At 41.6% G+C, this 12,519-nt stretch overlaps 1 protein-coding gene across 6 annotated transcripts in view; it reads left to right on the top strand.

Moving 5' to 3' along the window:
* LOC127442429 (receptor-type tyrosine-protein phosphatase F) overlaps nucleotides 1-6,814 on the top strand; it is a 301,235-nt gene extending 294,421 nt beyond the window's left edge. For all 6 annotated transcript variants that reach the window (XM_051700458.1, XM_051700457.1, XM_051700461.1 and 3 more), the window contains 2 exons: nucleotides 4,639-4,774; nucleotides 5,125-6,814. In XM_051700458.1, coding sequence (XP_051556418.1) covers nucleotides 4,639-4,774; nucleotides 5,125-5,193 — 205 coding nt within the window. In that variant the 3' untranslated portion in view covers nucleotides 5,194-6,814. The remainder of the gene's footprint in view (nucleotides 1-4,638; nucleotides 4,775-5,124) is intronic.
* Nucleotides 6,815-12,519: the final 5,705 nt, after the last annotated feature.

Below are 12,519 nucleotides of genomic sequence, written 5' to 3'. Positions count from 1 at the left end.
GATGCTTTTTTCCATCCAAGGAAGAGCACTGCGACAGGACCGCTCTGACACCAACCTCCGACGCATCCACCTCCACCACAAACTAACATGCAGGGTCGGGATTTATCAAAATTGGTGCGAAAAGCGCTTCTTTAATTTAGAATACACGGCCTCGGCCCGAGGGGACCAACAAAACTCAGTGCGGGTGAAGGTGAGATCCGTCAGAGGTGTGGCAAGTAGGCTGTATTTACGAATAAGCCTATGATAGAAATTAGCAAACCCCAGAAACCTCTGAAAAGCCTTGCGAGAATCTGGGGTTGACTAATCGGAAATGGCTCTGACCTTGGCTGGGTTAATGTGCACTCCCTTGGACAAAACAATGAACCCCAGGAATGGAGCCGACTGTGTATGAAAGGTGCACTTCTCCGCCTTGACGAACAGCCGATTCTCTAGCTGTCACAGAAGCACCTACCTGACGTGCTGAACATGGTCCTGGATATTCTGGGAGAAGCTCAGAATATCATCTAAATAGACTAACACAAAATGGTCATACATGTCTCTAAGCACATCATTCACGAGCCCCTGGAAGACAGCTGGGGCGTTGACCAATCCGAAAGGCATAACCAAATATTCAAAGTGCCCCCTATGGGTGTTAAAAGTCATTTTTCACTCATCTTCCTCCCTAATCTGGACAAGGTGATAAGCATTGCGTAACTCCAACTTCATAAAGACAGACGCTCCCTGCAAGAGTTCAAAAGCTGAGGACATCAACGGCAGAGGATAAAAAATTTTCATCGTGATGTCACTCAGCCCCCGATAATCTATGCAAGGTCTAAGTGAGCCGTCCTTCTCCACGAAGAAGAACCCCGCACCTGCTGGCGAAGAGGAAGGGCAGATGAGACCGGCTGCCAGATAATCATTGATATACCTGTTCATGGCCTCCCTCTCAGGAGCCGAGAGCGAATACAGCCATATGCGAGGAGGAGAAGACAGTCGTACGGGTGATGAAGTGGAAGGGTCGCGGCACGGGACCGGATGAACGCCGCCCTCAAGTCATGGTATGCCAATGGTACTCTGGATAAATCTGCCGGTTCATACTGCAACGAAACACAAGACTGGACAGGAGGGACAGCAAAGTTAAGACAAACAGTAAGAACTCCAAGCAAGAACAGTATTGGTTGACCAGTCTATGTGTGGGTTGTAAGTTACCAACCAAGGATGCTCCAATATTATCGGCGCAGATGGAGATTGGATCAGGTAAAAGGACAACTGCTCCGTATAATTTCCAGAGACGAAGGTGACTGGCTTGGTGGAATGGGTGATGACGTTCAAGGGCATGCCGCTGAGGGTGTGGGCTGTGACAGGTTTGAAGCCAAAATCCATAAAGTTCACTTCGGCTCCGGAATCCACTAATGCGGAGACAGTGTGACTGGTTGATCCGTACTGCAGCTGGGCCGAGAGAAGCATGTGTAATCTGTGGGTTTTGTCCAGGGGTGTTGCACTCACCAGTAACCCCCTACCTACTGACGAGCAGTGTCTTTTAACTGGACAGAAAACTGAGAAATGACCAGGACAGGCACAATGAAAACAGAGTCACTGCTTCTCCTTATAAGAAATCTGAGCCCTACCAACCTGCATAGGCTCTGCCTCGGACCGTAATTCTGGTGACCTGGCCAAAACTGTGGATTGGGTATGGTGGTCAGCTGCCCAGGTAGGTGGAGAATGGCGGCAGCAGCGGCATAGGGCCAGATGTTGATCCACTCGGATGGCCAGATCCACCAAGCCATTGAAGCGGGAAGGTAGGTCCAAGGGATAGATTTCATCCTGGATGTCGTCAGAAAGCCCATGCAGGAACCGATCGTTCCACTCACATGATGCAGCAAGGGTGCGGAACTTGATGGCATAGACCGTGACCCGCCGATTTATCTGAGAGAGTCCAGATAAAATCCTCGCTGCCTCACGACCTTGAGCCGAGCGATCGAACACCCATCGAAGCTCTGTAGCGAATGCTTGAAATGAAGAGCAACAGGGATGTCGGTTTTCCCACATGGCGGTTCCCCATTCACCGGCCCTTCTGGTGAGGAGCGTGATAACACATGCCACCTTCATTGTCTCAGACGGGAAAGCAGAGGGCTGCAACGTGAAGAACAAGGAGCATTGTGAAAGGAAAGTGCTGCAGGACCCCGCCTCACCTGAGAACGGGGCTGGAGGGTTGATGCGAGCATCTGAGCATTCACAAACGTGTGGAACCGTCAGAGCTGGTGAGGCGCTTCCTGGGTGGAACCGGAATCGGGAGGCTGGCGGAGTTGTTGAACGATTGAGGTGAGCTCAGCGAGCTGCAATGCCATCGTCTCCAGAGCCGGTTAGAAGCGGTGATCTGATCCTGCTGACATCCCAGTAAGGCTCCCTCACTGAGACAGGGCAGAGTGTAGAGTAGATTCCTCCACTGAGTCCATCCTGGCTAGATTGTTCTGTCACAAAGGTGAAAAAACAAAGAGGCCCAAGAGCAGAGGAACAGTACAAAGGATTTATTAACAATAAATTATAACTTCAGCAGATCCAGGTGAAGTGTGGAAATCCCGGCACTGATTGCAGTAGAAGGTGATGGGTGTATTTAAGAGCTTACATAGATTCAAGCAGTGAGCAGATCCGTAAGGAATCCTTTGTGAAAGCAAGGGTGTGTAATCCAGAGAGGCTAGCAGTTAGCAAGCTAGCTTTGAAAGCATAGATCCCGCCCTCGCTTCAGAGGTGTCTCCAAAGCCACGCCTCCTCTATCACACATGAAAACACACACACAGAGCAGAGTTAATTCTGCTTTTAGCACGCTCTTGATTCAGACGTTTTTTCATTGTAGAAGTTTCTAACACGGTCTTTCTTTTCTTGTTTCCTTTTACTGGTAGTTCAGGAGGAACATAAGGTAGCTGCGGTTTGCCTTCCATTCTCACGCTCGCTCTGCACAGCGTCAAGGAACCCGCGCTGATGACGTGTAATTGTCTGCGCTAACAAGTTGCGCTGCGGTATGCAAATATAGATTGACAGACAGGAAGGACATCCTATCATTACATTTGGACCGAATGCAATGATTGGTCGATCATTTTTTAGTCCTTCCCTTCCACAGAAGATATATATTTTTTTTTACATTTAGACCACTTAAATTATTGATTGCTATCAGGATGTGAAGAGACTTTCAACCAGTATAACAAAAAAAAAAATCTGGAAAAGATTGCACACCCTAGCTTGAAGAGTGTGTTCGTAGGTGAGTGTTAGCATTGTGGTAGTCAGGAGCAGATTCGTGAGGAGTCCTCAGTTGAAGAGATGTGGACGAAGAGAACAGGCGTACAGCAAACTGTTTCCCATGGAAACACTGATCACACATGCCAACAGTGCCAGAGACACATGAGGGAAAGAAATAACAAAACAAACAGAACAGACCAACGAACTCACCAGAACCGTGACAATAATAAAATTAAACTTCACCCACATCTCCCTACACTCTGTCTTTCATGTTTGTTGAAAGAGGAGAGCAAGATTTGGGTAGCAGGAGACAAAATAATCATTAGAAAATAAAATTTAAAAAAAATCATCCACATCTCCTGCTGCCTTTATTATTTTCAGCTGGTTTTATCATTTTTTTTTCCTTTGCAAATTAGCACAAATACACGTAAAATTGGGAGAGAGCCTTTCGTGTTTGTTGAAAGAGAAGAGCAAGGTATTTGGTAGGAGACAAAAATAATAATAAAATAAAATAAAACCTCACCCACATCTCCCTACTTGCCGTTTTCATTATTATCAGCTGTTTTTATTTTTATTTGCAAATGGTGCCAATAAAGTGTGAAAATGGATGAAAGATGTTTTTTTCATGTCTTATGCCGTTATCAAGAATAAACTGTGCAAGTTTGTGAAATGAATTTCGTTATCTTAATTTTAAGATGCATTTTTGCCGATCCATTTGAAACGGGACAACGCTAGGGCTGAAATGGGCAGTTTTTCGACAGTTAAATGCGGATTTAAAGGGAAGTGTACAATCGGAAAATCTGAAAAAGCGAATGCATGAACGTACAATCGGGACATAGAAATGAGCAGCATGGACATTAGAAGCTCAGTTACAGGTACTGCACTAAAATAACTCAGAATTCTGCTCTAAACATCATGTTTTGGAATATTAATTGAAACTGTGCTCCGGTTTTTAGCACTTTCTTTCTTGTCTTTTACTTTTTTTGCGCATTATCATCATGCAGTAATACACAGACGTAATGACTGATGTATGTCAATTCAGAGACTCTCTCCAAGTGGACAAAAGAGATGACCAGGTTTAACGGTTGTCTCACTTGTACATTTGTGATCAGATCACCCAAAACTCATCTTTATACCAGTCAGTCGGGGATGAATGGTCGTGTAGTTGATACTCTACAGTCCTGAAGTGTTCGCACCAGCACAAAGAAAACCGGACTGTGAGTCGCAGAGCGCCGGCTGCAAGTTGTGTAGTGTACGCTTGGCTCATGTGGTGGAAAATACAGATACAGTAATTAAAGTAAAACGAACCTGTTGGATTCCTTAAGTTAGTGCATCACAGACTGCAGTGTTATGCAACGTAATGTACAGCCTTCACCCTGGAGCTTGTGAAACATGTTTAATGTACCGGATGCTGTTGTTTTTCAGTGCTGGAGTGGGAAGGACAGGTGTTTTCATCACTCTTAGTATTGTGCTGGAGAGGATGAGATATGAGGGTGTGGTGGATCTGTTCCAAACCGTCAAGACTCTGCGCACACAAAGGCCTGCCATGGTGCAGACAGAGGTACAGTACTTCTAACCTTCACTAATGAGATAACTCGTCTAATATGTTGTTAAAGCTGCTTGCTAACTTCCAACAGACTTAACCACCTAATAAGACCACCCTCCATCCCTTTAACCACACATACTCTCTCCAAAAGCTCAAAGAGAAACGTTTCTATTGCTGAATAATGCAAAACAAATCTCAAACAGTAGCTTTAACAGCAACTGACAAGGAAGTTCAATTTATATTTCTACTGTTTGACTTGCATTGCATTATAATAGAGCAAGAGCTCACTGTCATGTGAACTCATTGTTACTAGTTAAGCAGACAAGCATTTATCTTTCTGACACATCTTGATTTTCCTCCTTCAGGACCAGTACCAGCTGTGCTACAGAGCAGCGTTGGAGTACCTGGGGAGCTTTGATCACTATGCAACGTAACCAACCATGGACTACAGCCCTCTGGTACAACTCTTCAGAAGTGCACCAAGTGTTCCTTCTGAGCCCCCATTCCTCCGCCCCATCCTGTACAGATATCTGGGGTGGGGGTGGGAAGGGCAGGCTATCCAGTGGCTGGTTAACCAATCACAGCAGTCCGTTATTGACTGGCACCAAGAGATTGCTTTAAGAAATATAGACAACTCTCTTTCAAGAAGCAACATCTAAAAACTATATTCTAGTTTCTCTTTAGCGTACGCCAAGGCTACTGGTAGCACTAATTATTTTTCTTTCCTTTTTGGCCTTTTTTTTTTTTTTAAATCACAATTACCATTTGTTATTATTTTGAAATTCAGTATGACAATATTGTTTTTATTTGTATTTAGTTTTTAATAATCTTTTAACATCTTTTGTCTTAATGGCCTTTTTCTGTGGGTCTACCTTTACCTTAATTGGTACTGTTATTCTGTTTTTTTCTTTATAATAGGTTATTTTAGCACAAGAACATGTATTTTTAACATGTTCCTGATACTAATACCAGAGAACCACTGTTCTCTAAGCTGCTGATGGTTTGACTTCGTAACATGATTTTATTTTATTTTTCTTTATGTATAATTGGTCTTATTGGGTTAAAAAGAGCGGGTTCCCTTTGGAGAAGCCTTTAATGTTCTGTCTCTCTCTACTGAAAAAAGAAATATCTCAAACTGCAAGAGGTATGCATTCAGTTTAGTGGTAATTAAAAAACACTTTGCTAGAGGAAAACAAGTCTGCTAACTAACAAAATCAGCACTGTACAGAACGCAGTAGGGATTAAATATGATGATTTGTGAAGAATAAATTGCGACTTTTGATCTGATTGGAGTTCATTCACCGTGAGGGATGTTGGGAGGGATTGAACACACAGTCTATGATGAAATGTGACCCTCACTGCCCGCTTCTCATCTTTGAAGACCTGAAATTGTAATGAGACCAATCGCCACTGGCACCTGTACAATATAAACCACTCCCCCGAGGGAGAGTCAACTCTGTTAATCCAACTCTTCTTTTTATACAGAAATATATATATATATATATATATATATATATATATATATATATATATATATATATATACACATAAATTTATAATTATGAATAAATATAAATACTATTATAGATACAGTATAAAAACTGCTTCTGCTCTATTGTCAATAATTCTCTCAAAAAATAATCCTGGATTTTCTTGATATTCCAACATATAGAAAACTACACAAGAGACTGCTGTCTGTGAATCTATTAATGGTACAAAGTTTTATCTACTGTATTATCTTATCTAAGCACCCCAGGTTTGGTGGTCTCCTCGGTTGGCGTGGGGCAGCACAATTTAAGTGAAAAATAAACTCTTCAACAGAACGTCATTTCATGCCTGCTCATTTACAACTGGCACGTTAAAGGGAGACCTGGTCATACGTTCAGAATAATGTTGGCAAGTACATTTTTACCTTGTGAATGATTAGTGCTGTAGAGGTTCAGTCTGTTGTATACACAGTCTGTTTTCTATTTGTTAATAAGAAAACTGGAATAAAAAATGTTGCAGGAAAACACTCAATGTTAATAAAGTTCAACAATTGGTTTTTGTACAAAACATTGACTCTTGTATTTTCTCTCTTTGTATTATCAGTCAGGCTAAATTACTAGTTTACTTCAGACAAAAGACTTGTGGTACTGTGTTTTTTCAGGCATATCAAAAATATTTTGTAAAAGGACATTTGATTTTGTATTTGATGTAATTTTGCTTTGTGCACAACACAAATTAAGATTTTTAGAAGAATATTTCATCTCTGTAGGTAGTGTACATATAATGCATATGAATAGGTGCCCAAATTTTTATGCTCCAAAAAGCACACAAATGCAGCATAAAGGTTAAATCCATATCTTCAGAAATGAAATGAGAGGTGTGGGTGAGAAACAGATCAATATTTTTATAAATTTTTTGCTAGGAATTCTTCTCCCTGCCCAGTAGGGGGGTGTATGCATGAAGAATGTGAAACCAAAAACACAAGAAGAAGAATTTGAAAGTGAATGTTAAAGTGGAGATTGACATAGCAGTGAGGAGAATTTGTAGGACATTTTACTAAAATATTGATCTATTTCTCAGCCACACCTATCAGTTTGCTTCTGAAGACATTGTTTTAACCATTGATGTTATATGAATTACTTTTATGCTGACCTATGTGATTTTTGGAGCTACAACATTTGGCACCCATTCACTTGCATTGTATGGATCAAAATATTTGAGAAATTCTTCTAAAAATCTTCGTGTTCTGCTGAAGAAAGAAAGTCATATACATCCAGAATGCAATAACAGTGAGTAAATGAGAGAATTTTCATTTTTGGGTGAACTATTCATTTAAGCTGAATCAACAGCATTTGTAGCACAATATTGATTACCACAAAAAAATTATTTTGACTCATCCCTTCTTTTCTTTAAAAAGCAAATATCTGGGTTATAGTGAGACGCATACAGTGGAAGTGAAGGGGCCAATCCATAAACATTAAAATACTGTTTCAAAAGTATAGCCACAAGACGTAAACAATATGTGTGTTAACATGATTTTAGTGTAATAAAAATCGCTCACTGACCTCTTCAGTGTAGTTAAATCCAATATAACAGCTTTGTTGCCATAATGATGTAATGCAGTAGTAAACCCTAAAATCCCACAAAAATGGCAATTTAACAAATTTACAGCTCAAACGATACGCAAGTTTTAACAGAAGAATTAATGTAAGTGCTTTTATAAAAGCTTCACATTTCTGCATTTAAACCCTCCAAAAACTGGCCCCCATTCACTTCCATTGTAAGTGCCTCACTGTAACCTCGATGTTTGCTTTTTTTATAGAAAAGGAGGGACGAGTCAAAATTAATTTTTGTGGTACAAATGCTGTCGATTGAGCTTAACTTGTATTGAAACCGGAATATTACTTTAAGTGCTGTATTTAAAACTAAACATTCCTTATAGAAAGTACCTTCAGAAAGGTTTGGTAAGGATTCCATGATTTCAGATATGATGACTTATCCAGCATGGAACAGCATGTTCTTTTGCTTTCTGTCATGAAACATCAAACATTTGGTGAAAAGCATACATTATTCAGTCAACTGAAAGCCAGATTTCTACATTTATAGTACAGTTTTCGAGTCTCTGTGACAATCAGAACTCAAACACCTGCTTGGGATTTAATGATTAAAACTAGATTTGTGAGTCACGTGACGCCATGCGAGGATCGGACGTGTGAACGGCGAGCTCTGTGCACTTTGCATGTTTTAAAACTTTTAATGACATAAACCGGTGAGATTCGATACACACTGTTCCATAACTGTTCTAGGAGGACAATATGTCAAAGAATTCAAAATCCTCAGGCTCTAGAGACATTAAAAGACACTTACGTGCTCAAACTAATGCCCCCGGGCAGGCCACGAGCCTGGGAGTCGATTTAGTCTGGGAGGTGCGGGAAATGCGGCGAGAGATGCTGAACATGTTGGCAATGCTGACGAAGGTTGTTGCTGACTTGGAGGATCTTGCTGTGATACGTCAATCGATCACTGCCATGGAGGCGAAGTTCACTGATGTGGTTACAAGAGTGGGGGAGGTCGAGAAACTGATCAATTACCTAGAGTCATCGGAGAGGGAATTATCTGCTAATCCGCTAGCGACCAAGGTGGATTTGGAGTGTGTCTGTGAGAAATTGGAGGACATGGAGAACCGTAGCTGGCGGAATAATGTCCGAATCATCGAAATTCCTGAAGGCAATGAGGGACAGGATATGGTGAAATTCCTGGATGGGCTCTTTCCAAATCTGCTCGACATAGCAGGCCATAAGCTGGAAATCGAGCAAGCTCACAGGGTTCCTGCTCGGCAATCCGCGGAGGGAGTCAGGCGCCGATCAATTCTGGCCAAATTTCTGAGATAATCCAATAAAGATCTTGTGTTACGTGAGGCGAGGAGTAAATGAAGGGTTTCTTGGAAGAACCACAGCATTTTCTTGTTCCCAGACTTTGCGAATTCGGCAAGAGAGAAACGTGATCGATTCAAGGAATGCAAGAAACGTTTACATTAACGGAAGGTCGCTTTTGCACTGATATTCCTGGCCAAATTGAGAATAGATTCTAAGGATGGCCGTAAAACATTCTCATTCCCAAAACAAGCAATGTCCTTCATAAAGAATCAGAATCACAATCAGCTTTATTGCCAAGTATGACTTGGTGACAGAAGCTTCCAGTGCACAAACAATACAACAACAAGACAGAGATAATAATAAAAAAAAGAATAAAAATAAAAAGTGAATAGAAAGTAAAGTGTATATATAGAAATACACATTTGGACAATATATATATATATATATATATATATATATATATATATATATATATATATATATATATATATACACTGCCAGCCATTCAACCTCGCTTCTGCATACAGACTCATCGTCATCTTGGATGACGCTGATGACAACAGTGTCTTCTGCAAACTTAAGGAGCTTGACAGAGGGGTCCTTGGAGGTGCAGTCATGTGTATACAGGGAGAAGAGTAGTGGGGAGAGCACACATCCCTGGGGGGCACCAGTGCTGATTGTACATGTGCTAGAAGTGAATTTCTCCTGTTTCACTAGCTGCTGCCTGTTCATCAGAAAGCTGGTGATCCACTGACAGATAGACATGGGAACAGAGAGTTGGTGTAATTTAGTCTGGAGAATAGCTGGGATGATGGTGTTGTAAGCCGAACAGATGTCCACATAAAGGATCCTTGCATATGTTCTTGGTCTGTCCAGATGTTGCAGGATATGATACAATCCCATGTTGACTGCACCATCCACAGGCCTGTTTCCTCTAAGCAAATTGAAGGGGATCTAGAAAGGGTCCAGTGATGTCCTTCAGGTGGGCCAACACCAGTCTTTTAAATGATTTCATGACCACAGACGTCAGAGCGATGGGTCTGTAGTCATTAAGTCCTGTGATTTTGGGTTTCTTTGGGACAGGAATGATGATTGAGCATTTGAAGCAGCATGGGACTTCACACTGCTCCAGTGATCTATTGAAGATATGTGTGAAGATGGGGGCCACCTGGTTAGCACATGATTTTAGACAAGTGGCTGAAACACCGTCTGGGCCCTGTGCTTTCCTTGTCTTTTGTTTTCGGAAGACACGGCACACCTCTTCTTCACAGCTCTTAAGTGCAGGTTGAGTAGCAGGAGGGGGGAGGAGGGGGGTTGCAGGAGGTGTTAATGTTTGTGTGAAGTGAATATCAGAGTGGGTGTGGGGTGTGAGACGGGGCCAAGTCATCAGTTGGTTCCCTACAGTGTTGGGGGAAGGTCACTTGAAGTTAGTAATGTCTTTCAGGCCACTCCACACTGATGCAGGGTCGTATCAGAGTAGCTTCTTTTAGCCACTTTGATTTCCTTATTGAGTGTGTTCCTGGCCTGATTGTACAAGACTTTATCTCCACCTCTGTAAGCATCTTCTTTGGCCTGACGAAGCTGCCTGAGTTCTACTGTAAACCATGGTTTGTCGTTGTTGTATGTTATATAAGCCCTAGTAGGAATGCACATATCCTCACAGAATCTGATATATGATGTCACAGTATCTGTGAGCTCGTCCAGATTGGTGTCTGCAGCCTCAAAAACACTCCAAATAAATAAAGTCAATGGAGTAAGTCATCTTGTTGTACTTACATTGCAGCCAAGTGGACCGGCTCACTGAACTTTCTGTTTGACTGTTTGAAGAATCTGCACGCTCTTTTTGTGCTGGTTCCGCCTAGTGGCTGGAGTTTATTTTGTAGAGTAACATACCATCAGGACAGTTTTATGGATGAATCTACACACTCTTTGTGTTTATTCCGCCTATTGGCTGGAGTTTGTTTTGTGGAGTATTTCTTGCAAAGTCATTGGAGTAAGTCATTTGCTTGCACTCATGTTGCAGCAGAGTGTACTGGTTCACTGAACATTCGCTTGACTGTTTGAGAAATCTGCACAATTTTTTTTTTGTGCTGGTTCCTCCTAGCGGCTGGAGTTTATTTTGTAGTGTGTCACACCTCCAGGACAGTTTTATGGATGAATCTACACACTCTGTGTTTATTTTACCTATAAGCTGGAGTTTGTTTTATAGATTACCTTTTGCTGTGTAATATTGTCTCACAAAATTTGTGTAGAAACACCGGACTTGAGCAATCCGACAATCCAAAGTTGTCGCGGGGGTTCTTGTAGGCGTGCAGGACTGTTTGAGTTGGAAGGATGGAGGCCAGTTGGCGATGTCGTGCGCGGGGTTTGTTTTGTTCTGGGGGATGTTCGGGTTTTGATGGTTGCATTAATGTTGGAATGTGGTCTTTATAATCTTGTTTTTGAAACACAATCTATTTTTTCTTATATGTCAAAATTTCAAATGTTAATATGATTGGATTGTTGCTCTCCACATGGAATGTGATTGGGTTGGGGCACCCCATAAAAGGACGGAAGGTTATTTCTCCTCTTAAGCGTAAGAAATATGATATTGTGTTTCTTCAAGAAACGCACCTTTCTCCGCAGGAAGCTGAAAAATTTGGGAAGATATGGGGTGGGCATTTTTTTATAGTGCTGGCTCAAGTAAGAGCAGGGGAGTCATTATGCTGCTAAGTAAACATCTACAATTCAAATGTCTCAAACAGAGTAAAGATACCTTTGGAAGAGTCATTATTGTTTTAGCTGAAATTCTTTATTCTGAAAAGTCTTATTTTGGCTAATATTTATGCACCTAATATTGATGATCAGGGCTTTTTTAAAGATCTTGAAGGGATGTTGCAAGCCGCTGGCACCCCTCATGATATAATATTGGGAGGAGACTTTAATCTTTTGATGGACTCAGTCCTTGATCATAGTGAAGCAAAAGTGTGCAAGCCCCCTAGAGCAACACTGATGCTTCACAGGATGTAAAAATCTTGGTCTTACAGATATTTGGAGACTTTTGAACACATCTGGTAGGGACTATTAATTTTTTTCATCAGTCCATAAGGTTTACTCTAGAAAATATATTTCATCTGTTGTTGATTGCTCAATTGGAAACATTTTAGTCTCAGATCACACCCTGGTGTGTTTAGAGGTGTTGCCACATACGGAGAAAAAGAAATCTGACTTGAAATCTGAGTTGGCTCTTTAATGTATCCCTTTTACAAAATCCTGAATTCCAACAAATGCTAAAGGCTGAAATCAGTGTCTATATGGAGACCAACTGGTCCTCAGTATCTTCTGTGGGTGTGGCTTGGGAGGCACTTAAGGCAGTTCTTAGGGGCTGGATCATACAGTATGCCTCATTCACCAACA

The sequence above is a fragment of the Myxocyprinus asiaticus genome, chromosome 6 (genome assembly GCF_019703515.2).
Source record: "Myxocyprinus asiaticus isolate MX2 ecotype Aquarium Trade chromosome 6, UBuf_Myxa_2, whole genome shotgun sequence".
Classification (NCBI taxonomy): domain Eukaryota; kingdom Metazoa; phylum Chordata; class Actinopteri; order Cypriniformes; family Catostomidae; genus Myxocyprinus; species Myxocyprinus asiaticus.
The sequence above is the reverse complement of the archived record's forward strand: the minus strand, read 5'-3'. Positions and strand labels throughout refer to the sequence as shown.